At 46.1% G+C, this 26,723-nt stretch overlaps 1 protein-coding gene across 4 annotated transcripts in view; it reads left to right on the top strand.

Moving 5' to 3' along the window:
• The window catches only part of UBE3C (ubiquitin protein ligase E3C), a 117,175-nt gene that overhangs the window by 7,397 nt on the left and 83,055 nt on the right, over window positions 1-26,723 (top strand). For 2 of the 4 annotated variants that reach the window (XM_080666016.1, XM_080666017.1), the window contains exons 2-5: window positions 10,647-10,700; window positions 14,605-14,679; window positions 16,971-17,117; window positions 20,336-20,572. In XM_080666016.1, the coding sequence (XP_080522142.1) occupies window positions 20,410-20,572 (163 nt within the window). In that variant the 5' untranslated portion in view covers window positions 10,647-10,700; window positions 14,605-14,679; window positions 16,971-17,117; window positions 20,336-20,409. The remainder of the gene's footprint in view (window positions 1-10,646; window positions 10,701-14,604; window positions 14,680-16,970; window positions 17,118-20,335; window positions 20,573-26,723) is intronic. The other 2 variants (XM_080666015.1, XM_080666014.1) reach the window with 1 other exon arrangement.

The raw sequence follows: 26,723 nt of genomic DNA, 5'->3' as shown, positions 1-26,723 counted from the left end.
CCTGGTCCCCCCCCCCAACTGCTCTCCCCTGCAGGCCTGGGTCCCCCCCAAATGCCCTTCCCTGCAGGCCCAGTCACCCCCAACTTCCCTCCTCTGCCGGCCTGGTCAACCCTAACTGCTCTCCCCTGCAGGTTTGATTGCCCCCAACTGCCCTCCCTTGTAGGCCTGGTCCCTTCCAACTGCCCTCCCCTGCTGGCCTGATCGCCCACAACTGCCCACCCTTGCAGGCCTGGTCCCTCCCAACTACCCTCCCCTGGTGGCCATCTTGTGGGGGCCATCTTGTGTCCACATGGGGGAAGGATCTTTGACCACATGGAGGCAGCCATCTTGTGTGTTGGAGTGATGATCAATCTGCATATTACTCTTTTATTAGATAGGATAGAGGCCTGGTGCATGGGTGGGGGCCAGCTGGTTTGCCCTGAAGGGTGTCCCGGATCAGGGTGGGGGTTCCCGTGGGGCGTGGGGCAGCCTGGGTGAGGGGCCTGTGGTAGTTTGCAGGCCGGCCACGCCCCCCAGCGACCCAAGCAGAGGCCCTGGTATCTGGGATTTATTTATCTTCTATAATTGAAACTTTGTAGCCTTGAGTGGAGGCCTGGGCAGGCCAGGGTGTGCAGAAAGCTTGGCTTCCTCCATCGCCGGGGGCAACCCTAGCCTCTTGCTCTCTCCAGCTCCGTGGCTGCTGCCATTTTTGTTGGGATTTATTTATCTTCTATAATTGAAACTGTGGAGGCCTGGGCTGGCCAGGGTGTGCAGAAAGCTTGGCTTCCTCCATCGCCGGGGGCAACCCTAGCCTCTTGCTCTCTCCAGCTCCGTGGCTGCTGCCATTTTTGTTGGGATTTATTTATCTTCTATAATTGAAACTGTGGAGGCCTGGGCTGGCCAGGGTGTGCAGAAAGTTTGGCTTCCTCCGTCACCGGGGAAACCCAAGCCTCCCTCCTTCTCTCTTCGTGGCCGCAGCCATCTTGGTTGGGTTACTTTGCATACTTGCTCTTGATTGGCTTGTGGGCAATGGCTTGTGGGTATAATGGAGTGATGGTTAATTTGCATATCACTCTTTAATTAGATAGGCTATAGATTCTTGGTTATATTGAGGTTTTTTAAAAATTTATGTTTTCATATAGCTTCATTAGTTTTATATTCTAAAAAAGTGAGAAAGTATTACATGTACTTGGGTAATATCTCAAGCAGTAGAAAATAGAGATTCAAGTACAATAATAAAAGTCTCCCTGCCTTTCGCCCTACTAGAACCCTCTAACCCCAATCCTCTTTAGTTGGACTGTTACCAGGTTCACTGTCCTCACAGAGCTGTTTTCTGCACATAGACTCCACTTTATATTTAGTGTGCTCCTCTGGTTAAACACACGATGGAGCATGTTCTTCTCGCCTTCCCCTGGAGAAGACCTGCTGGAGATAGTTCCAGGTCCATACACGTCTGTGCTGCATTCTCCTAAGGAGCTGCGTGACACTCCATATAAAGAATGAATGTCTCATAGCTTATTTAGCTGTCATGTCTTTGATGGCCATTTAGATGGTTTAGTGTTTTGCTAATTTAAACAGCATTGCAGTGGATATCCTTGTCATGTGTCTATCATATGTGAATTGGGATTTATAGAAGTGGCTGTGTACATTTTGAATTTTTTGTAGATATTTCCAGATCGCCCGTTAAGGGTTATGTCAGTGCATGGGCATAGCTGCTGTCCTCTATCTGCACCTTACAGCCTGTCCTGAGGTGTCGTTTGCCGATTGCATAGGTGAAAAAGAATTTCACTGTGTTATATGGCATTTTTTCCAAAAATGAGTAAAATTAATTTTCTATGTTTAAATGATATTTTTATTTATTTCCTATGTACTATTTATAATTTTTGCTAATTTTTCTATTTGATTGTTAATCTTCTAAAATTATTATTGAGCTTTTACAAATGTTCATTTTGCAGTGTTACAAATATTTATTACCACTTTGTCACTTTTTTAAACCTTGGTTATGATATTTTTCTGTGCAGAAAGTTTTAATTTTATGTGGTCAAATTTGTAACTTAAGAGCTTAAATAACTTAATGACAACAGTAACATAGACTTAATGTGTGATATCTTAATTCCCACATTATCTTCCCATATTTTATGGTGTTGTGTCTGCATATAAATCTTAGGTTCATTAGGAAGCTATTTTGATGTGAAGACTAGGTATACGATGTCATTTGTTTAGGCTACTCAGTTGCCCAACACTATTGAGTAATACACTTTTCTCTATAGATTTCTATTTCCTATCTCCATTTCTGTTTGCACCTCCCTGGAGATCTCTGACATTGACTTGTCTACTCACGCAGAGTATTGTGTGTGATGATTTAGTGGTATATGAAGGAACAGCTTTAAAATTTAGTAGTATTTATTTCAGTGTCAATAGAAACCTAACTAGGATATCAAACGTGTGATTTCCCTGAGATGCTTGTTCATGGTGAGGTTAGCTAGGGAGCCTTGTGGTGAGCCAGGTGCAGGCATGTGTGTTACAGGCACAGCATGGACTTTGTGTGTAGCCCTGCTCCGTATCGCTAGTGTGGATCCCTATATGCTGACTCTCTTGTGTGTTGTAGGTTTGGTTGTTCATTTTTATTAGCAGCATGGCAACATTTCACTTTCAGAAGGTGACAGCTATTTGCTAGTGTGCGCCATGTGTAGGTATTCGTAATTTCGAATTAGGATCATGCTTCTGCCTTTATTTTTTCTGAGCCTTTAAAGAACTTAGTTTCAGATGGGGCTTTTCAGAAATAAATATTACGTTTTGTTGTAATCAGTGTTTATTTTTTAATTTAGTTAATTTAAAATGTAACAGTGCACTTTTGTCTTCATTGTGTTTATTTTCAGGAGTATGTACTTTCTACTTTGCCAATGTTACAGGCTTTATATTTAGTGTAGCGAGCGATGCAAGGTTTCCTCTTGAGATGAATATAATTAAGTTGAAAAGGAGTCTTTTGTCAAGATAAAAGTTTTATATCCGTTGCCTCTATCTAATGGTGGTGCCTGATGGTCTTATGCCTTTCTCCTGGTGAGATTCGCCTGGTCCTGTGTTTGGTGTCTGCTGGGTTGCTACTGTCTTTCCCTTGGTGGTTGCTAAGTGTCTTGAGGAAGATACTCAGAGATCAGGAAGCTCTTGTTTTTGCTCAGGCCTTGGCCTGCTAGCGTTAGCACAGGGCAGTAGGCTGTTTGCCTCTTTCCTCTACATTCATTAACTGAATAAATTCTGAGGAAGAGGTTTTTCTTTTCTCCTATACGTATTTGATTATTTATGTAACTGGAGTCATGGATATATGTTTTACTCAATGATTAAAATTCAGAGCTATCACTAATAATTGTGAGAGAATATCGGAAAAACCCAAATCAGGGACAGAGTCCAGGATGTGAAAGACAGAGATAGAGTTCCAGATTGGTGGAAATTAAGGAGAAAGAGTAAGTCCAGCGAGGATCTGGATGGGATCCTAGAACAGGTAAAAATCACCAGTGGGAAATTGGTGAATTTCTAACAACGTCTGTAGTGTAGTTAGTAATACTGTACCAGTGTTAATTTCTTATTTTTGCTAATTTTACTCCAGTTATGGAGGGGGAGTGGGTAAAAGATAGAAGGGATAAGGGAATGCTTGTGATCATCCTGCAAAAAATTTTTTGTCTAAAATTAAAAATAAAAGTTTCAAAAATCAGTTTAAAGAACAGTTTCAAAAGTCAGTGGTATAGATAGTATAGGTATGGTAGACCTTGTGGAGGTGGCAAAGGGCCACCTGTGAGACACTGGTGAAGGAGGAGGAGGAGGGAGGTCTCCATGCCCAGGAGTCCCCTTCCTTCTCTCTTCCTCCCTCTCCAGGGGCCTTAAGGTAAGGGGTCCTCCCTGACCTTCCACCCTCTGTGCCCTCATTGCTGCATGAAGTGTAGCGCATGTGGCTTCTGTTCCCACCAGTGTGTCCCACTCCCACTGGTTTCTGCTATAACTGACTCGAGGCTTATGTTATAGATCACTTGGCTTCAAACTCAAATTTCTGAGAAAGTCTAGTATTTGATTAGAATTCAATTAAGCTTTTTGATACTTAGTACCTATTTTGATTTGAAAATATTGCAATGGTATGGTTACTCCTTCTATATTAGGCTATTTTGTTTTACTTAAGGGAAATGTTCATTCACTCACTGTGTAAACACCTATATGTGCCAGACATTGAAGCAGATAACAGGGATGTGGTAGTGCAAAGCCCATGAGCTCTGAACTTTTAGATTAGTGATGATTAAGCTCAAATGTGTGTGGAAGTAAATTTAGTGACTTTTGCCAGCATGTACCTTTTTTTAAGGTAAAGTGTTGGTTTATTTAATTTCAGATATTAAGTATGTTTTTTGTAATTAAAACTGTATACTATTTTAGGAAACCAGAGGTTTTTAGTTATGATCAAACGATGAAAACACATTAATTCTGGACAAATGGAAATAGAAGGAAAATAAATCCTATGTAATAAAAGCATAATATGGTAAGTGTCCGACCGATTGTTCAACGTTCAGTCAACCGCTCGACCAGTCGCTATGATGTGCAATGACCACCAGGGGGCAGACACTCCGATTGGTAGGTTAGCTTGCTGCTGGGGTCTGGCCCATCGGGACTAGGTGAAAGGGCTGGACACGCCCTGGAGCCCTCCCACAGTCCCTCCCTGGCCAGCTGGCCCCCATTGGCCCCCATCAGGACTGGGCGAGATGGCCCCAATTGCAGGCCGAGGGTCCTCACCCATGCATGACTTCGTGCACTGGGCCTCTAGTTGTTGATATAAACATACCAACCAGTTCTATTCATAAATAAATATAATGACCAGAAATATGACACTTTTTATCTGTAAGCTTTCCATAGTTGAGAACATCATAACTTTGTACTTTTTATTTTTTTATTTATTTATTTTTTTTAATATATTTTTATTGATATTTTACAGAGAGGAAGGGAGAGGGATAGAGAGCTAGAAACATCGATGAGAGAGAAACATCGATCAGCTGCCTCCTGCACACCCCCCCTGGGGATGTGCCCGCAACCACAGTACATGCCCTTGACCGGAATCGAACCCGGGACCCTTGAGTCCGCAGGCCGACGCTCTATCCACTGAGCCAAACCGGTTTCGGCTAACTTTGTACTTTTTACTCTAGATTTTCCATTCCCCTCCTTTTTCTTTCTTTCTTTCTTTTAAAAATATATTTTTATTGATTTCAGAGAGGAAGGGTGGTGAGAGATAGAAACATCTGGAGAGAGAATCATTGATTGGCTGCCTTCTGCATGCGCCCCACTGAGGATCGAGCCCACAACCCCGGGAATCAAACGTACCCTGACCTCCTGTTTCATGGGCCAACACTCAAACCACTAAGCGACACTGGCCGGGCTCAATGTATAATATTAAACTAGTAATTACTTGCTTTCCAACAGTCTTTTAATAGGGTATGTTTTTGTTAAAAAGTTTAAGTGTACTAATTTTTCTAATAATTCATCTATAATATCTTGGACCTTTGACTTTATTTTGTATTAAATTTACAAAAATAAAATGTCTATGCTCTATAGTCTGCAACAGTTCTGGGGAGGGGAAGCTTTTTTTTAACATATTTTTATTGATTTCAGAGAGGAAGGGAAAGGGAGAGGGAGAGAGAGAGAGAAATATCAATGATGAGCCCTAGCTGGTTTGGCTCAGTGGATAGAGCGCAGACTTAAGGGTCCTGGGTTTGATTACAGTCAAGGGCACATGCCCGGGTTGCAGGCTCAATCCCCAGTGAGGGGGTGTGCAGGAAGCTGCCAAACAGTGATTCTCTCTCATCATTGATGTTTCTATCTCTTTCTCCCTCTCCCTTCCTCTCTGAAATAAATAAAAATACATTGTAAAAAATAAGAAATATCAATGATGAGAATCATTGATCAGCTGCCTCCTGCATGCCCCCTACTGGGAATTGACCCCACAACCAGGCATGTGCCCTGACCAGGAATCCAACCATGACCTCCAGGTTCATATACACTGAGTGGCCAGATTATTATGACCACCACATCAGTACTTCGTTGGGCCACCTTTTGCCATCAATACTGCGGCGATTCTTCTTGGCATTGACTCCACGAGATGTTGAAAGGTGATGCGAGGAATCTGACACCATGCCTGATGAATAGCACTGTCCAGTTCTGTGAGATTTGATGGTTGTGGAACCAGCTGCCTGATGGCTCTTTTATTTTATTTTTATTTTTTTTAAATAAATAAATAAATATATATATATATATATATATATATATATATATATATATATATTATTGATTTTTTACAGAGAGGAAGGGAGAGGGAGAGAGAGTTAGAAACATCGATGAGAGAGAAACATCAATCAGCTGCCTCCTGCACACCCCCTACTGGGGATGTGCCCACAACCAAGGTACATGCCCTTGACCGGAATCGAACCTGGGACCCTTGAGTCCGCAGGCTGACGCTCTATCCACTGAGCCAAACCAGTCAGAGCCTGATGGCTCTTTTAACTTTGTCGCACAAATGCTCAATTGGATTGAGATCTGGTGATTATGGGGGCCACCTAAGCAAGGTAAAGTCTCCCTTATGTTCTTAAAACCACTCCTGCATAATATGAGCACCGTGGCATGGCGCATTGTCTTGTTGGAAGAAGCCATCTCCATTGGGATACGCCATCAACATAATAGGATGAACTTGATCAGCAACAATACTTAGGTATATTGTGCTATTCAGATGTTGTTCCACACGAATTAAAGGGCCCAAATCATGCCAGGAAAACATGCCCCAAACCATAAGACTGCCCCCACCAGCTTGAAGGGTTGTACTCATGCATGTGGGGTGCTTGCTTTCATGCTGTTTCCGCGAAATTCTCACTGCCATCTGCATGATGCAACTGGAAGCGTGATTCATCGGACCACATGACTTTTTTCCAATGCTCGACTATCCAATCCTTGTGTTCCTGTGCGAATTGGAGATGTTTTATCTTGGTAACTGCAGACTGCAAAGGTGTTCAAACAGGCCTTCAGCTTCCATATCCCATACGATGCAGTGTATGGCTAATTTGCCTACCAACGTCAGGTGGTCATAATAATCTGGCCACTCAGTGTATTTTAATTATGATGTGTCTGGGTGTGGTCCTGTTTGGTTCTATTTGCTTGGGGTTCTCTGTGCCTCCTGAACTTATGTGACTTTTTCCTTTACCAGGTTAGGGAAGTTTTCTGCCATTATTTCTTCAAACACTTTCTCTATCCCTTTCTGCCTCTTCTGGCACACCTGCTATTCTAATGTTGTTATGTTCATGTTGTCCCACACCTCCCTTAAGCTGTCCTCTTATTTTTTAATTGTTTTTCCTTTTTTATTCTCTGATTGATTTTTTTTGGCAAGAAAAACGATTTTAAACATGATAATGTTACATGCAGTAAACACCAGTTATTCAAGAAAAATTATCTCATATATAATATTACATGCAATAAACATCATTATTTCAAGAATAAAAGGATTTTAAGTATAATGTTACCAAAACTGTACTAACATGGTATGATATCACGAAAGTTGTAGGAAATATTACAAATCTGCAAATAACAGGATTACTTCTACTATATTCTAGAATATTTTCCCCTCTCTGGCTCTATTTTAGTTCATCAGTTTATGTTGTTCATTATATTCCACAAATGAGTCAGATCATATGATACTTATCTTTTCTCTGACTTGCTTATTTCGCTTAGCATGATGTTTTTAAAGTCTGTTTTGTCGGATATGAGTATTGCTACTTCAGCTATTTTTTTCTTTTCCATTTGCATGGAAATTCTTTTTCCATCCCTTCACTTTCATCCTGTGTGTGTCTTTTGTTCTGAGGTGGGTCTCTTGTAGACAGCATATAGTTGGGTCATGTTTTTGTATCCATTAAGCTACCCTACACCTTTTGATTGGAGCATTTAATCCATTTACATTTAGGGTTATTATTGAGAGGTGCTTATTTATAGCCATTTTAATTCTGTATGGCTAGGTTTCTCTCTCTGTTTCTTCTTCTCAGCAATTCCTTACAGCAATCCCTTTAGCATTTCTTGTAATGCAGGCTTGGTGGTGATGAACTCCTTTAACCTTTTTTTGTCTGGGAAGCTCTTTATTTGACTGTCTATTTTGAATGATAGCCTTGCTGGATATAGTAATCTTGGTCTCAGACCCTTGCTTTCCATTACCTTGAATATTTCATGCCATTCCCTTCTGGCCTGTAGAGTTTCTGATGAGAAATCTGCTGACAGCTGTATGGGAGCTCCTTTGTAGGTAACAGCTTGCTTTTCTCTTGCTGCCTTTAAGATTCTCTTTTTGTCTTTAATTTTTGGCATTTTAATTATGATATGTCTGGGTGTGGGTCTGTTTGGGTTCTTCTTGTTTGGGGTTCTATATGCCTCCCGAACTTGTGTGACTTTTTCATTTACCAGGTTAGGGAAGTTTTCTACCATTATTTCTTCAAACACCTTCTCTATTCCTTTCTCCCTTTCTGCCTCTTCTGGCACACCTACTATTCCAATATTGTTATGTTTCACATTGTCCCACAGCTCCCTTAAGCTGTCCTCCTGTTGTTTAATTGTTTTATCTTTTTGGTTCTCTAATTGAGTGATATTTTCAACTCTGTCTTCTAATTCACTGATTCAATCCTCAGCTTCCCCTAATCTGCTGTGTATTTGTCCCAATGTGTTCTTTATTTGTGCTGTGTCCTTCTTTATCTCAGACTGTTCTTTTTTCATGGTTACTATATCTTTTTTCATGCTGTTGAGCATCTTTACCATCATTACTCTGAACTCTGTTTCAGATAAATTACTTATCTCTGCTTCATTTATCTCTTCTGGAGAATTCTCTTGTCCTTTCATTTGGGGGTTGTTTCTTTGTCTCCTCATTTTGGCTGCCTGTTTGGGTTTATGACTATGTATTAGGTAGATCCTCTACGCCTCTCAGTCTCTAGTGCAGTACAGTGTCAAATGCTGCTCCTGGCTAATTAGATCAGGCAGAGACTCAAAGCCTCTAGAGACCACCTCTGTCCACAGACTCCTAGGATTCCAACTTGAAATTGCTCTCAGGCAGTCATCCTCAGGTGTAGTGAGAGTTTTTTTCAACAGGGTGGGGCAGTTGCTTCTGCTTGGAGGCCAATTGTTATTTTTAGTCTTTTAAGTGGCCTCAGGGCAAGGTGTTTTCTAATAGGGTGTGTCAACTGTCTTACCCCCAGGCAAGGCAGATGCCTGTGTGAGTTAGATGTTCTCCCCTGGGTGAGGGAATGACTCAGCATAGGAAACTGGGGGTTTCTGCCTTCTGAGTTCTAACCTCCCAGTCCCCAGTCCTGGCTTCTGCTCGTATAGCTCGAGTCCACTCCACTCCCTCTGTTGGAGCACAAGGTGGGTGGCTCCACAGGGAATTTTGTGCATTGGTCCTTTAAGAGAGTGCCTGAATTTCTAGCCATCACTCCCTGGCAGACAGCAGCCCGCTGCTTTTCACAGCCAGATGTTATGTGGGTACCCTTCTCAGTTGTGGTGCTCTCTGCTGGGGCGCCCAGCTTGGGGATTAGATCCCAGAGTTCTCAGTGGCTACCTCCACAGCTGAGATATCTCTCTGGGTCTTCAGTTGCCATCTGTGGGTGCTGACTCAGCCAGCCCTTTCTTGCCTCTGCCCCTCCTACCAGTCTTTATGCCGTCTCCACTTTTGGTCCTCCAGTATCAGGGTTCTCTCCTGCCAGTTTTCTGTTGATTATTCAGGAAATTTTTCTGTATTTTAGTTGTGATTATAGTTTGTTTCTGGGAGCATGTCCGTGCAGCATCCACTTACTCTGCCACCATTTTTAATCTCCTGGTTCATATATTGACTCTCAATTGAGCCACACTGGCCAGGTGGGTGGGTATTTTTATTCTACTTGAAATGTTTAATTGTCCCACTTATTATTTAGTCTTTTCTACATACCGAGTAACTTTGTTCAAAATGCAGTTTTATTTATGATGAAAAAACATTAAAAATTTTTAATTTGGCCGAAACCGGTTTGGCTCAGTGGATAGAGCGTCGGCCTGCGGACTGAGAGGTCCTGGGTTCGATTCCGGTCAAGGGCATGTACCTTGGTTGCGGGCACATCCTCAGTGGGAGGTGTGCAGGAGGCAGCTGATCGATGTTTCTCTCTCATCGATGTTTCTGGCTTTCTATGCCTCTCCCTTCCTCTCTGTGAAATATCAATAAAATATATTAAAAAAATTTTTTTTAATTTGATAACAATAAAAAATTGATTTTCCATTGAAATTTAAGATAATTGTAGACTTCTGTGCAGCTGTTAGAAATAATATAGAAAGATCCCTCGTTGACATTGCCTCATTTCCCCTGGGGGCTATACTTTGCAAAAGTAGTCATTGTCACTAGCAGGGTATTGGCATTGATACAATGTACCAATCTCGTTCATATCTCCTGTTTCATTTGAACTCAATTTGTGTGTGAAGAAATCAGGTTTTGTTCTTAGAAAACTATTGAAGTACTAACTTTAATTAGATCTGTGACCTCTGAAAACCACTTAACCTCTTGTGCCTCAGATTTCTCACTAAGTCTGTTGGTTTGATTGGATGATCTTTAGAATCCTTTTTGGGTCAAAACATTCTATAATTTTTCTCTTTATGTTTAGGAAGAAAAGGCTTCTCTTTTACATCGTACTCAGGAAGAAAGAAGAAAGAGAGAGGTAAAAACAGGTTTTTAACAGTTTATAAATAAGCATTTTTTAATTCTGGGTTTTATTGTTTTATATATAGATATGTATTTGTTCAGTGTGATGGAATGAATATATGTATATTTACATGTATATATTGAGCTTTAGAAACATTCTGGATTTGTTGGATTTTATAGTAAAGCATTTATTCTGACCCCAATGTAGAAAAGATGGACAAAAGGGCAGTCTGTGGATTAAGCGGCATTCCTAAAAGGCATGAAGCAGTGCCACGTGGGAGACGGAGTACCCAGTTTCATGTCAGCCTGAGTTTGACTCCTGACCCTCAGTTTCTGCATCTTTAAAACAAGAGAAATTCTCACCTGGAAGGTTATTGTACAGGTGCACGTGAAGGGTCTTTCTTAGGGCTGGCACACAGCAGGCTGTCAAATGTACCTGCAATGTTTTAATGATGACAAAGAATACATTATTTTGCTAGGTCACTGAACACAGTATTAAGTCAATAAAAATCGGAGTTTTCTGCTTTGAAACAGGGATGTGACCCTTAAAATAGGTGTTTGTATTGTCTGTATTCTTTTAATATTTAAAAAAAAAACTAAAAAAAGCCTCACTATTCTGGTGGGATTGTAAAGTAGTGTAGCCATTTTGGAAAACAGTCTGCAGTTCCTTGGGTATTAATTTCACTCCTGTATTCACTCAAGAGAAATGAAAACCGTTTGTCCACGCAAAAACGTGTTCATGAATGTGCATAGTAGTATTGTTCATAGTAGCCCAAGTGGAAGCACACATGTCCATTGGCTGATAAACTCAATGTGAGGCAGCCATACAATGGATATTGATCGGCCATAAAAAAGACCGAAAGACTGATATGTGATACTATCTGTGTGAACCTTAAAAAACGTCATACCAGCCCTAGCTGGTTTGGCTCAGTGGATAGAGTGTCAGCCCATGTACTAAAGGGTCCCAGGTTCGATTCCCATCAAGGGCACATACCTAGGTTGCAGGCTTTGTTCCCTGGCCCTGGTTAGGGAGTGTGTGGGAGGCATAGAATCCATGTGTCTCTCTTACATGGATGTTTCTCTCTCTGTCTCTTCCATGCTTCCTCTAAAAAAATAAATAACAATAAAAATTATTTTCAAACAAACAAACAGAAACACTTCATGCCAAGTGAAAAAGTCACAGCCCGACCAGTGTGGCTCACTTGGTTAAGTATCGTCCTGGGCACCAGTTCCAATCTTGGTAAGGGCACGTGCCCAGGTTGCAGCTCAGTCCCCAGTAGGGGGTGTGCAGAAGGCACCAATGAATGATTCTCATTGATGTTTCTATCTCCCTCTCTCCCTCTTCCTCTCTCTGAAATCAATGAAAACATACATATTTTTTTCAAAAGCCACATATTCTGTGATTCTACTATAGGAAGTAGCCAGAGCAGGTCATTTCATACAGGCAGAAAAGTCAAGTGGTTGCCAAGGGCATGGCAGCAGGGGAAGTAGGGCAGGGAGTGAGGGTGACTGCTAATGGGCACATGGTTTTTGGGGAGCAGGTTACGAAAGTTTTCTAAAATTAGATAGATGGAAGAGAAACCAAGATGGCGGCATAGGTAAGCACCTAAACTGCTGCCTCGCACAACAATTTCAAAACTACAACTAAAAGACAGAACGGACACCATCCAGAACCACAGGAAAGCTGGCTGAGTGAAAATTCTACAACTAGAAGGAAAGAGAAAAGTTCACAGAGAATTGGAGGTACGGCAAAGGGTCTTTGTGCGCACAGAGAGGTAGGGCGGCTGAGAGCCTGGCTGACTTTCTCTGGCGGAAGGGGGAAGGAAGCCCCCGACCGCACTGAACCCCAGCTCTGACTGCACTGAACCCCAGTTCCAGGCGAGCCCCTGGGGACCCACGCTCTTACGGGGGGAGTCTGGACTCTCGGGCGGAGACTCGGGAGCTGGGGAAGGCAGAGGTCTGAAGGCGCGCGCGTGCCAGTGTGCACAAAGGCTGCAGAGGTTGCCACAGGCTTTCCCTAGTGGAAGGGAGTCGGAGGCTCCTGACTGCACTGGGCCCCAGTTCTGACTGCACTGAACTCCGGTTCCAGGCAAGCCCCTGGGGACCCACGCTCTTGTGGGGGGAGTCTGGACTCTCAGGCGGAGACTCGGGAGCCGGGGAAGGCAGAGGTTTGAAGCCGCGCGCGCGTGCGCGCAAGGGCAAGGCTGATGGGAAGCCAAGACTGCTCCGCCCTGAGACTCCACCCCATCCAAGCTGAGCACAGAGGCTATTGCAATTTGGCAAGTCTAATCCTATAAGGCTGTCTCCAGCACCAAACTTCTCCCAGCATAGACACAGCTGATCCTTACAGCCAACTGACCTGGAGGTCAATTCCTCCCAGTGATACCAACAACAATAAAGACTTAACTACAACAAGGCTGTACACACAGTCCACAAAGGGGTTCACCAAGAGTGTCCACCTCAGGTTAACTGGGGAGGCCGACCCACTGGGCCATATAGGAAACCTAGCACACAAAGCTACCATACCAACTCAGGGAAGCAGTGAAAATGCGGCGTCAAAGAAACAGATCACAAACGAAAGAAATGGAGGAAAACAAACGACTGGATATCGAATTCAAAACCACGGTTATAAGGCTTTTCAAGAATATCCTAGAAAAGGCCGAGAAATATAACGAGACCCTCGAAGATATGAAAAAGGACCAACTAGAAATTAAACATACACTGACTGAAATAAAAAATATTATACAGAGACCCAAAAACAGACTAGAGGAACACAAGAATCAAGTCAAAGAATTGAAATACAAAGAAGCAAAAAACACTCAACCGAAAAAGCAAAAAGCAAAAAAAAAAAAAAAAAAATCCAAAAAGTTGAAGATAGTGTAAGAAGACTCTGGGACAACTTCAAGCGTAACAACATCAGAATTAGGGGGGTGCCAGAAGAAGAGAGAGAGCAAGATACTGAAAACCTATTTGAAGAAATAATGACCGAAAACTTCCCCCACCTGGTGAAAGAAATAGACTTACAAGTCCAGGAAGCCCACAGAACCCCAAACAAAAGGAATCCAAAGAGTACCACACCAAGACACATCATAATTAAAATGCCAAGAGCAAAAGACAAAGAGAGAATATTAAAAGCAGCAAGAGAAAAACAGTTAATTACCTACAAGGGAGCACCCATACGACTGTCAGCTGATTTCTCAACAGAAACTATGCAGGCCAGACAGGAGTGGCAAGAAATTTTCAATGTGATGAATAGCAAGAACCTACAACCAAGATTACTCTACCCAGCAAAGCTATCATTCAGAATTGAAGGGCAGATAAAGAGCTTCACAGATAAGAAAAAGCTAAAGGAGTTCATCACCACCAAACCAGGATTATATGAAATGCTGAAAGGTATTCTTAAAGAAGAGGAAGAAGAAAAAAGTAAAGAGAAAAATTATGAACAACAAATACATATATATCAACAAGTGAACCTAAAAATCAAGTGAATTAAAAACCTGAGGAACAGAATAATCTGGTGAATATAATAGAATCAGGGGCATAGAAAGGGAGTGGAATGATAATTCTCAGGGATATGGGGGGTTCAGGAAGAGACTGGACAAAAATCATACACCTATGGATGAGGACAGTGCGGGGGAGGTAAGGGCAGAAGGTGGGGTGGGAACCGGGTGGAGGGGAGCTATGGGGGGGAAAAGGAGAAATAATTGTAATAATCTGAATAAAGATTTATTAAAAAAAATAAGATAAAATTAGATAGATGGTTGCACAAATTTGAATATATTAAAAATTGGTGATGGTACAGTTTAAAAAGTGAATTTTGTGGTATGTGAATTATATAGCTGTAATTTTTAAGTCTTTACTAACTAAATGTTATTTTCACTGATTCTGACTGCTTGTTCCCTCCTTCCTCCTTTATTCAGGAAGAAAGGCGAAGATTGAAAAACGCAGTAATTATTCAGTCATTTATTCGAGGCTATCGAGACAGAAAACAGCAAGTAAGTGTTTATAAACTGAGAACGGTCAAAAAGGCACATGAGTGCTTATCTATAATAATAAAAGCGTAATATGCACATTGACTGAACGACCAAACAGCAAAATGACCATTCAGATGACCACACTATGACACCCACTGGTGCCAGGCCAGCCAAGGCGGGTGTGATGCGATTTGTAAGGGGGCCCTGCCATCATCCCACGATCATCCTGCAGAGGGAGGCCCAGGCCAGTGGGGTGATCTATGGGGGGCTCTGCAATTGCAGAGCCCTGATCAGGTGGGTGGGGCCTCCCTCTGCTGGGCTATCGATGGCAGAGCCCCGCAATCCATTGCCCCAAAGAGGGAGGCCCAGGCTATCTGGCAGGTGGTGCTGCAGAGGGTGGGCGGGGCCTTCCTCTATGGGCTATCAATCTGGGGTCCCCCGCGATTGATTGCCCCACAGAGGGAGGCCCAGGCTAGCCAAGCAATTGCACTCCCCACAGAGGGAGGCAACCGGTGGCGGGAGGTGCGGGGGAGGGGGTAGCACTGCACAGATGGCAAGCAGTGGGGGGGGCGGGGCCGGCTGCCGCCAGCCAGGTGAAGGAAAGTCCCAATAGGCTCTGATCGCCAGCCAGGCCTAGGGACCCTACCCAAGGGTTCCCAGATTGCAAGAGGGCACAGGCCGGGCTGAGGGACAAACCCCTATCCCCCGAACCCCTGCACAAATTTCACGCACCAGGCCTCTCGTTTTAAATGACCTTGGATTCCTAGATGTGAAATCTGTGTTTATGTATTTCTCTATGCCTGTGTTGTGAAAGTTAATGTTTATAATAGTACTAGTGGCCCAGTGCACAAAATTAGTGCACATTAAAAGGGGATTAATTAGAGGAAATAATTTAATATTGCTATTTGCCCTTTCTCTATAATAGAAATGTCAGAGATGAAAGAAAATTAGTAAAATGTATATGAAAACCTTCTTCCTGTCAGAGTCTGGGGCACACCACGAGACCCAGAGTCAAGTCCCCGCCCACCCACATGCACCTCAAAATCGCGTGAGACCCAGACCCGGCTGGCCCCCACCCCCATTGGGCTAGATCCAGACCTGGCCAGTCCCACCCTTGTCAAGCCCCACCAGGCAGGGGACGTAGCCTCAGGTCCCCTGGCCCGGCGCTAGGATGGTGGGCATGGCCTGAGGTCCCCCGTCAAGCCTCGCCAGGCAGGGGCATGCAGCCTCAGGTCCCCTGGCCCAGCACCAGGAGGGGGGCACAGCCTCAAGTCCCCTGTCAAGCCCCACCAGCAGGGGGGTGCAGCCTCAGGTCTCCCGTCAAGCCCCGCTGGGCAGGGGGCACAGCCTGAGTTCCCCCAACCCAGCACTGGGGGTGCACCTTGAGGTCCCCTGCCAAATCCCGCTGGGTGGGGAGCATGGCCTGAGGTCCCCTGTCAAGCCCCGCCAGGCAGGGGGGCGCAGCCTGAGGTCCCCTGGCCCGGTGCTGGGGCGTGGGTGCGGCCTCAGGTCCCCCATCAAGCCCCGCTGGGCGGGGGGCACAGCCTGAGTTCCCCCGACCCAGCACTGGGGGTGCACCTTGAGGTCCCCTGTCAAGCCCCGCTGGGTTGGGGGCAGGGCCTGAGTTCCCCTGTCAAGCCCAGGCAGGCAGGGGGGTGTAGCCTCAGGTCCCCTGGCCCAGTGCTGGGTGGGGGGTGGGGTCTGAGGTCCCCCAGCCTGGCGCTGGGAGGAGGGGAGCAGCCTGAGGTCCCCTAGCCCAGTACCAGGATGCGAAGCGCACCTTGAGGTCCCCTGTCAAGCCCCCCGAGCGGGGGGCATGGCCTCAGGTCCCCTGGCCTGGCGCCCGGGCGGGGTGTGTGGCCTCAGGTCCCCCAGCCTGAGGTCCCCTGTCAAGCCCTACGGGGGTGGGGGAGGGCATAGCCTCAGGTCCCTGCTAATTGCTTGTTAAGGCTCCTTATGGGAACTTGGGTGCAACCATCTTTGTGATGGAGTGATGGTCAATTAGCATATTCCCTCTTTATTAGATAGGATTTCCCCTAGTAACTAGTTTTTTATTAGTTTAGATTTACCTAAAGATCTATAGGTAGGTGAGTTTTTTTTTAAAATAGTAAAATACAAACATGCCAAACCACAGGTAAAGATCTAAAGAGGAGGAAGTGGTGGAAAACTGTCTTAGTGGGCGATGAAGGGTCTGCCATTACATTCCAGGTGTTTGGGTTTTATTTCACCTGATACCCATAACTCCATGGCAACGGCATGGTCATTGCCTGTTTCCCCGTCCTGTGTGCTGACTGTGCGCTATTCTGTTTCAGTACACCATTCAAAGAACTGCATTTGACCGCTGTGCTAACTCACCCCAGGCTGGGGGCACGCTTTCCATTGCCAATGGTCCCAACCTGACCGTTTTGGTGAGGCAGCTTCTGTTTTTTTACAAACAGAACGAAGACTCAAAACGTTTGGTGAGTGTTAACTGTGTTTTCACTAATCTGGTTTTATATAATCTCCAATTTTCTAAAACATAGTCAGATAACCCTCCGCTGTCTCATCTTCATGAACTTTTCCTCAGTGGGAATAGGTTGTCTTTGTGGTGGTGTTTTATCTCTTAAAGATCAATGTAAATTTTCAATATGGAAAATTTCAAATATAAGAAAAAGTAGAATAGTGTGTGGAGCCATCCACCACATACCTATGACAGTCATTGACACCTGGTTTCACACAGAACTCTCCACACCTGTGCCTTTGATCACTGTGAAGGGAATCGTAAATATCATAGCCTGTTATCTGTAACTTCTTTAGTCTAAATCCCAAATTATAGGGTCTCTTTCTTAAAACATCCAAAATACATTTGGATAACTGGACCACTTAAATTGTCTAGGCTTCTGCTGTTCTCAGTGATGAGGAGCAGTATGAGTTAATGGTGGGAGTATATAGGGATTCACAATGAACAGTTGGTGCAGAGGACAAAAGCATACCTTCCTGCTTGGCCTGTGTTTGGCTGCAGGTCCCAGCACTGCTTCCTGAGTGAGCTGTGGGAAGAATGTGCCATAAACTAGAGCCGGTCTAGGGGACAGTGCCAGTGGCTCCCCCCCTCCCCTGCTCTGTACTTCCTGTGTGCCCGCCCTTCCAGGCGTCTCTCTGAAGTTTAGAGGAAGCAGCATCAGGAAAGTGCCACAGCAGGTCGTCCTGGTTCCCTATACTCTGGTCTTGTAGAGGGAAGATCTCCACGAGCTGCCAGGCGGTGCCAGGGGCTGTCAGTCGGTTGTCTCCAAGCACCCTTCCCTTAGGAAATGCTCCTGCCACCTCCAGGTACAAAGTTCGGTTGCTCTCTCGGGGGTTCCCCTGGTGCAGCAGGCACAACTGGAGAGCTGGGCAGGGGACACGCATGCTGACTCCAGGCCTTGAACAAATATGAGGCCAAGCCTCGTGTGCAGAGTCTGAATCTCAGTAGAATTAAATGCCGTCAAACTTGGTTAATGTGACAAGAGTGAACTTGATATTCAGTTTGCACACAAAAATATAAGCACAGTAAATCAGTCACACATGGGGAAGTCTCCTGACCAGTCTTCAGGAGACTTCCACTGGAGAAGCATGATGCCACTTCCAATGCGTGTCTCGGGTGCTCTGTGCAGGACTAAGCATGCGGCTCCCCATCCTCACCTCCTCCCTTTGTTCATTTCAGTGATTTGCCTGTGATCTCTGTTACAAATACACTGAGTGGCCAGGTTATTATGATCTCTGAACGCATAATAATCTGGCCACTCAGTGTATATCCTATATAATAAAAGGCTAATATGCAAATTGTCCCCTCTACCAGGAGTTCGACCAGCAGGCAGGCTGGCCAATGGCCCATGGTCCCTCCCCCTGGCCAGGCTGGCCGGACCCCAACCAATGCACGAATTCATGCACCAGGCCTCTAGTGTGTGTGTGTATCCTATCTAATAAAAGAGTAATATGCAAAATGACCATCACTCCAACACACAAGATGGCTGCCCCCATGTGGACACAAGATGGCCCCCACAAATGGCCAGCAGGGGAGGGCAGTTGGGAGGGACCAGGCCTGCAAGAGAGGGTAGTTGTGGGCGATCAGGCCAGCAGGGAAGGGCAGTTGGGATGGACCAGGCCTGCAAGGGAGGGCAGTTGGGGACGGTCAAGCCTGCAGGGGAGGGCAGTTAGGGGTGACCAGGCCAGCAGAGGAGGGAAGTTGGGGGCAACCGGACCTGCAGGGAAGGGCAGTTGGGAAGGACTCAGGCCTGCAGGGGAGGGCAGTTAGGGGTGACCAGGCCTACAGGGGAGGGCAGTTAGGGGTGACCAGGCCTGTAGGGGAGGGCAATTAGGGGTGACCAGACCTGCAGGGGAGGGCAGTTAGGGGCAATCAGGCTGGCAGGGGAGTGGGTACGTGGTGATCAGGCTGGCAGGCAGAAGTGGTTAGGGGCAATCAGGAAGGCAGGCAGGCGAGCAGTTGGGAGCCAGCAGTCCTGGATTGTGAGAGGGATATCTGACTGCCTGTTTAGCAGTGGGACATCCCTCGAGGGGTCCCAGATTGGAGAGGGTGCAGGCTGGGCTGAGGGACACCCCCCCCCCCGCCCCCGTGCACGAATTTCGTGCACCGGGCCTCTAGTATACACACACACACACACACACACACTGAGTGTATGTATTATGATCTCTGAACACATAATAATTTGGCCACTCAGTGTATAGTAAAGTAGAAGTGATTCCTCGTTAGGCAGGGGTCCTCAAACTTTTTAAACTGGGGGCCAGTTCACTGTCTCTCAGACTGTTGGAGGGCCGGACTATAGTTTAAAAAAAACAACTATGAACAAATTTCTATGCGCACTGCGGGCCCGGGATGAGTCGGCTGCTAAGCAGGAAAGGCAGCAGCACCCGGCGGGCCGGATAAATGTCCTCGGCGGGCCGCATGTGGCCCGCGGGCCGTAGTTTGAGGACCCCTGCTCCTTAGGTATTGAGTGTTCAGAGTCATCTGTGGCAGCTCCATCCATACAAGCAGGATGCGAGTTAGAGATCTGTCTGATACTTGCTGAGCTCACTGAAGTGATCCTGTGATCCTGACTTTTTCCCCAGCTGCATTGAAGTACAACTGACAAATAAAAGTGTGGGATCTTTAATGTGTACACCGTGATGATTTTGGGTACATAAACACTGAAAGATTCCTGCCACCTAGTTGAGGAACAACACATCCATCACCTCAGGGTCACACCCCTGAGCACCTGCTGGGAGCAGTGGGCCTGAGTGCTTTTCCTGCCAGAGCTGCATGGAGCACCCAGCAGGAGAGGGTGCGGGGGACAAGGGAAGGGCAGGGGAAACGTGCCCTGTATGACTAGTCTCATCATTGGGTTCTCCTGTATTTTTATTATGGATTGCTCATTTTTCAAATGAACTGTTTCTGTTTCAGATTTACATGAGTTTTAAGTGTTCTTTGTTTTAGTAATAAATGTAGTAATTTAGCTTACTGCTGGAGTGCCATTTTAAGGGACAATCGACAGTGTGTGTGTACTGCTCAATAAAACCTGACCTGGAGGAGTCACTTCTCACCATTCCTGATCAATTAGTGTTGGTTACATGTCTGTTTACTAGCTGAGGGGATCGAAATGTTGGTGGTTTGTAACAGCTAGCTCTGTGGATTGAGAGTTGTAATCTCTGTGTTTTGCTGTTCCAGATATGGATGTACCAGAACCTAATTAAGCACAGCTCTCTGTTTGTCCAGCAGTTGGATGGATCTGACAGACTTACATGCTTATTTCAGATAAAGAGGTTGATGAGCCTCTGTTGCAGGTAAATCTCATCATCGTCGGCAGCGTGTGTAAATGTGCTGGATGGGTATTTGCAACAGTGGGGTTTTGTCGTTTGCCTTTGATACTACAGAGTGTTCTGTGTGTCAAAATTTTTAATCCTGGTGAACGTGGCCTGTAGACATTAAAATGTAGGTCTAAGTACCATCCAGGGGATATTTTCTTTCATGTGTACCCTGGGATAACTGTGTGGCCCAGCCGAGGCCTGGTGTCAGAAACAGGTAGAGCACTGCTGCTCTGAGCCCATATGTTGTTCTGAATTCTGTCGACTACACCAGCTGTAGGGGCAGGTTTCTTCTCGAACCCTGCCCATTGCACTAACTGTCTGGTCTGAGCCCCTCTGCCGGGACTGGACCTCTTGGATGCCAGATCTTAGATTGAGAAGCCATGAGAAGTTCTGGGTGTATATAAGAAAGCCTTTATTATAGAAGCCAGTGGCCATATAGCCATCAGACACGACAGTCCTTCACAGCAGTCCCAAACAGATAGCCACACACTTGCTGGTGAACAAATACATCTTTCCCACAAAGGCAGCAGTTTTAGCCTCTGTACCCACAGCTGTTATCTGATCAGCTGCACACTGCCCTTAGACCCACTGGCTCACATCATAGTGCCACCTGAGCTCTCTGGCCTCAGTAGCCTCTCCTGCCTTCCCCAGCCTCTCTCTCCTCTCTGTCATACTATCTTTACATGGTAGCCATATCTGAGCTCTCTGTGAGCTCTTAGCCTTTCATCCTAGCAGTACCAGCTCTCAGCTTCGTCTGCCTCGTTTGAGCTCTCTAGCCTCAGTTATATCTGTATATAAAACGCTAATATGCTAAGTGTCCGTCCTACTGGTCACTATGATATGCACTGACCACCAGGGGGCAGATGCTCAATGCATGAGCTGCCATGACGCACACAGAGAAATGACACCATGGACCTGGCACCCGCAAAGCAACACTCAGCTTCCCCCAAGTGGGACACAGGCCCCACCACCACCCCAGAGCATCAGCCTACCAAATCACAGCCAACACTGCCCAGACCCCATGGCGCAAAATGCGGTCCACAGTCCAGCCCAGAAACGGTTGCTGTGGGTGCCGGGTAATGACGTCACGTGGCAACACCTGGCTTCCTCTCCCTAGCAACAGGCCATCCTATATAATAAAGAGGTAATATGCAAATTGACCATCATTCCAACACACAAGATGGCCACCCCCATGTGGTCAAAGGTGGCTGCCCCCATGTGGACACAAGATGGCCGCCACAAGATGGCCAGCAGCGGAGGGCAGTTGGGAGGGACCAGGCCTGCAGGAGAGGGCAGTTAGGGGTGATCGGGCCAGCAGAGGAGGGCAGTTGTGGGCGATCAGGCCAGCAGGGGAGGACAGTTGGGGGAGACCCAGGCCTGCAGGGGAGGGCAGTTGGGGGCACCAGGCCAGCAGGGAAGGGCAGTTAAGGGTGACCAGGCTGGCAGGGGAGGGCAGTTAGGGGTGACCATGCTGGTAGGGGAGGGCAGTTAGGGGCAATTGGGCTGGCAGGGGAGCAGTTAGGTGTTGATCAGGCTGGCAGGGGAGTGGTTAGGGGGTGATCAGGCTGGCAGGCAGAAGCAGTTAGAGGCAATCAGGCAGGCAGGCAGGCGAGCAGTTGGGAGCCAGCAGTCCTGGATTGTGAGAGGGATGTCCTACTGCCCGTTTAGGCCCAATCCCGGTGGACAGTTGGACATCCCTCGAGGGGTCCCAGATTGGAGAGGGTGCAGTCTGGGCTGAGGGACACACCCCTCGCCCGCCCCCCCGTGCACAAATTTCGTGCACCGGGCCTCTAGTTTAACAATAAATAGCGCCTAGCTACAACTAGCCTCCTTGCAGTTTCTTCAGCTCCGAAGCACAACTTACTTTATAGCCAAGTGCAAACATTTCACACTTTAACCAAATGTCTGTGAATCATTTTCACATGTCTCATCTCATTTGATCCTCACAGAAGTCCTGGAGTAGGTAGATAGGAGACTCAGTGGAATCCTGTTTTCTTTTAATTAGCTGGAAAATGAAGATTTAGAACATTTAGAAACCTGACCCGACTGAAAAGAAGAAATGGTGGACCTTGAAAATGACTTCATATTTTCTCACTGCATAGAATATAGTCAAACACTGTTGCAGTTAAATATTTGACTCTTTGTTCTCCCTGTGTGATCTACAATAATAATCTGCTTCATGTTGATATTTACTGCTGTGTTGCTGACAATTACCTGAAAGAGAAGTTGGAGTGCTTCACTGGGCTGGAAAAAGTTAGCTTCATCAGAAAGCAGGTCTAATTAAGCAAGTTTATTCTATATCTATAAAAGGCTAAGTTGACTCGTTTATGCATGATACCATATAAAGCTCTCACTGGCGCCAATCGCACACGTGTGTTTCAATCTGTCATTGTCGATTGTGAATTTGGTTGATACTTCTGTTATAGAGAAAGGGTGAATAGCGATATTAAAATATTTCTTCTAATTAATTTCCTTTCAATGTGCAGGAATCCATGCACCGGGCCACTAGTACTTTAATACTACTTAGACATAAGAGGCCTCGTTCCAGTAGTTACATCAATCATTTGGGTTATAGAAGGACACAGTGTACCGTGAGATCGCTGTGGCCTTGCGCCTGCATATGATATCTTAGTCTTGAACCTTCTCATTCAGATTCCCATGTTCTGAGTGGCCTTGGCCATTCAGCGTACTATCAACAAGGCCTTGAGTATCTGGCGTCTGGCATTGTTCCCACACCTGGTTACTAGGGAATGGATTGGCCAATAGCGAAGCCTCCTTCAGTGAGAACAGTTCTGCTCTCCAGGGCCTCTGCCTTTGAAGCCAGCCTTTCACCAGGCTCTCAGTGTGACTTATGCATGAACCTGAAGTATGCCGTTTCCATGACTTGCTTGGATTCAGTCTACAAAATCACATGTTTAAGTGATGTGAACTGTTAGTACCTAAGTGAAAGAGCAAGTTAGTATTTTTGCCATCTTTATACAATTGCTGTGTCTGTGCAATAGCAGAAGTTTCAAATGATTCTGAGCCTGGATACAATTTCAGTTAATTTTCTAGAGGCTGCATTAGAAAAGCTTGTTTAGGATTCCTCTCAGAACTAGGCCTTATTAACATACTTTCCCAAAATATTTAGCTGATGCAAAAAGTAGAGGATCTGATAGAAGAGAGAGAACCCAGAGGACCACAAATCCCAAGAATTTCCTTTTTTTTTTCCTAATGCCTTGTGTTTTTTGGAAAACTTTTACTTTGAAAAATACATTATATGCACCATACTCTAGAGCAGGGGTCCTCAAACTTTTTAAACGGGGCCAGTTCACTGTCCCTCAGACCGTTGGAGGGCCAGACTATAGTTTAAAAAAAAACTATGAACAAATTCCTATGTGCACTGCGGGCCCGGGATGAGTCGGCTGCTAAGCAGGACAGGCAGCGGCACCCGGCGGGCTGGATAAATGTCCTCGGCGGGCCGCATGTGGCCTGCGGGCCGCAGTTTGAGGATGCCTGCTCTAGAGCAGCGATTTTCAACCAGTGTGCCACAAGAAGTTTGAAAATATGCCATACCTGACTGAACCCAGACCCTTCAGTCCACGGGCCAACACTCTAACCACTGAGGCAAACCAGCCAGGGCCTAACATGCTTTTGAAAGATAATCATTTAGCAAGTAATTTTAATAGATGATGTATCAAAATATAATTTCTCCTTTTTTCCCAACTTTCTGTTTTGAAAAATTTCTAACACCACAGTAGTTGAAAGAATCTTACACAATAAAACCCAAATATACAAATTTACCAAACAGCAGAAGGACCAGTTGCTATGACGCGCACTGACCACCGGGAGGCAGATGCTCAACGCAGGAGCTGCCCCCTGGTGGTCAGTGTACTCCTACAGGGGAGCGCCGCTCAGTTAGAAGCTGGGCTCACAGTTAGCAAGTGCAGCAGCAGTAGTGGGAAGCTCTCCCACCTCTGTGGCAACGCTAAGGACCCCTTGGGGGTCCCGGACTGGGAGAGGGCACAGGCCGGGCTGAGAGTCCCCCCCACCCCCCGAACCGCCCCCCACCAGTGCACAAATGTCGTGCACCCGGCCTCTAATATCTTTATATCCTCCTCCTAGATTCACAGGTTAACATTTTGCCACATTTGCATATGTGTGTTGTTTTTCCAAAGCATTTGAAAGCACATTGCAGATGGCATGGTACCTCACCCAGTTCACCTATATCTCTTAAAAGTAACACGTTCTTGCTGTAACCATAATGCTATTCTCACATCTATGGTAATTCATAGTAATTCTCTGATGTCCCGTAACACAGTCCACATTCATGTTTCCTCGGTTATCTCAAAAATACCTCTTCTGTTTGTTCCCATGGTCCTAGGGCCATTCCATCAGCCCCTCTCCTGTGTCCTGCAACTGCAGTCTGGTCCAGGGCCGGGCTCTCAGCCTGTCCCATGCACTTCTGGGCTGGGCCATCTCTGTGGTGCCTTGTTGGATTATGAGCAACTTCCCGCCTGGTATCCACTGCCCAGTAGATGGCGGGGGCACCCCCTCAACCAATCTTGTCTCAGACACTGCCAGGTGGCGCCCCGGTGAGAGCCAATGCTGTCTTCAGTGTGAACGGTTAACAGGTGTCATGGCAGGTGGTGTGAGTCCTAGTGGCCACACTGGCGACACCTGGTGAGACTCCCAGGATCGATGCAGCTGTGGAGGGAGAAGCAGCTCTCCTGTCAAGTGGAGCCCCTGGGTGGGGATTGGCCTCACATCATGACCACTGTTCACCCCATGGGTTTGGCATTTGGTGATGCTCTGTACCTGAATCCATCGTAACGTTCGTGGTTGATAAAATGCCGGTGTTTTTTTCTCACTTAGTTGTTCCATCAGGGATTGTTGGTTGGCATTATCTGTGCCTCTCCCCTTTAGTCTCAATAAGGCCTCCTGTACTTTAAAAACACAGTGTGTGATAGTCAGCTGTTCCTTGTGATGGTCATGTGAGGTAGAGGGAGCCCAGTGAGGAGCGCCTGTGTCCTTCGACACGCCCCGGGTGTGTTTTGAGAGTGTCTCTGCTTTCTGTGGCCACAGTGTCCTAGGCTCAACTTGTCCTTCCCAGGGAAGCCTGGGCTGGGGCTGTTTCCTCTGTGGAACCATGAAGCTTTAACAAGAGGAAATCAGAAGGCACTGTGTTAGCAGTTTATTCCAGGTGCATGATATTAACAGCCAGCAGTTTCACCGGCCACGCGACATTGGATTTCGGTGCTCTGGAAGTTCCAGAGAAAGGGTGTGGCTTGCTTCTGCTCTGAAGGTCTCCCCACCTGCAGGAGTTTAAGCTAACTTTGTAAGAGCTAGAAAAGTAGAGTTTTGTGTTTGAAAGAGGATGTGTATAAGATAATGAAGGAATGGATAGCATGGAAGCTGATGCTGTGTAACTTTAGGATAAGTGGGACTTGGGGCGGTGCAGTGTCAGGGAGCCAGCCTGATGGGCGTCACTGGGTCTCATTCTGAGGGGTGTTGGATAAGATGGGTCCTTCCAGTCCAATAGTTCAGTTCTCTGCTGTCTGGTGGGACTGGTGGTTAACTCTCTTAGGCAGTGGTCTCTGGTCACCTCAGTCCTCAAGTGTCTTTTTCCTCTCCTTAAACATTGCCTGTTGCTGGTGTTGCCATGGGAGGTGCATCTCTGCACCTCTCGGGACAGGGTTGTTGCTGCCATCCAGCACAGCTCTTTGAGTATATGCTGTCTGGGTGCGCTCTATTGAACACTGACAGTGTAAATACCTGCTACCTACAAATTGATTTTGAAAGTAAAGATAATTTGCCCAGCTGGTGCGGCTCAGTGTTGACTTGTGAACCAGGAGGTCACAGTTCGATTCCAGTCAAAGTGTATGTCTGGTTTGTGGGCTCGATCCCCAGTGGGACATGGGGAGGCGGCCAATTAGTGATTCTCTCTCATCACTGATGTTTCTCTCTCCCTCTCCCTTCCTCTCTGAAATCAATAAAAATATATTTTAAAAAATAAAGTAAAGTAATTTTTTTAGAAGCTAGTGAATGTTGACATTACTTGCATCTCTTCTAGGTGGGTCTCCATTAGGCACAACCCTTGGGTTGGCTTCGAGTGTCTTCATTTATTACGGAACTTCATGGTCCCTGTTGCGCGCTGGGCCCAGTCCCCAGCGCAGGGTTTGACAGGCAGAGGAGGGCGTTGCTCTCCTGGAGCTGGAGCTCATGGTGGACACTGAGCAACATCAATAAGTAAAACAGGAGTGTCTTTA

Source organism: Plecotus auritus (genome assembly GCF_963455305.1).
Source record: "Plecotus auritus genome assembly, chromosome: 4".
Classification (NCBI taxonomy): domain Eukaryota; kingdom Metazoa; phylum Chordata; class Mammalia; order Chiroptera; family Vespertilionidae; genus Plecotus; species Plecotus auritus.
This window is presented reverse-complemented; position numbering and strand designations above follow the sequence as displayed.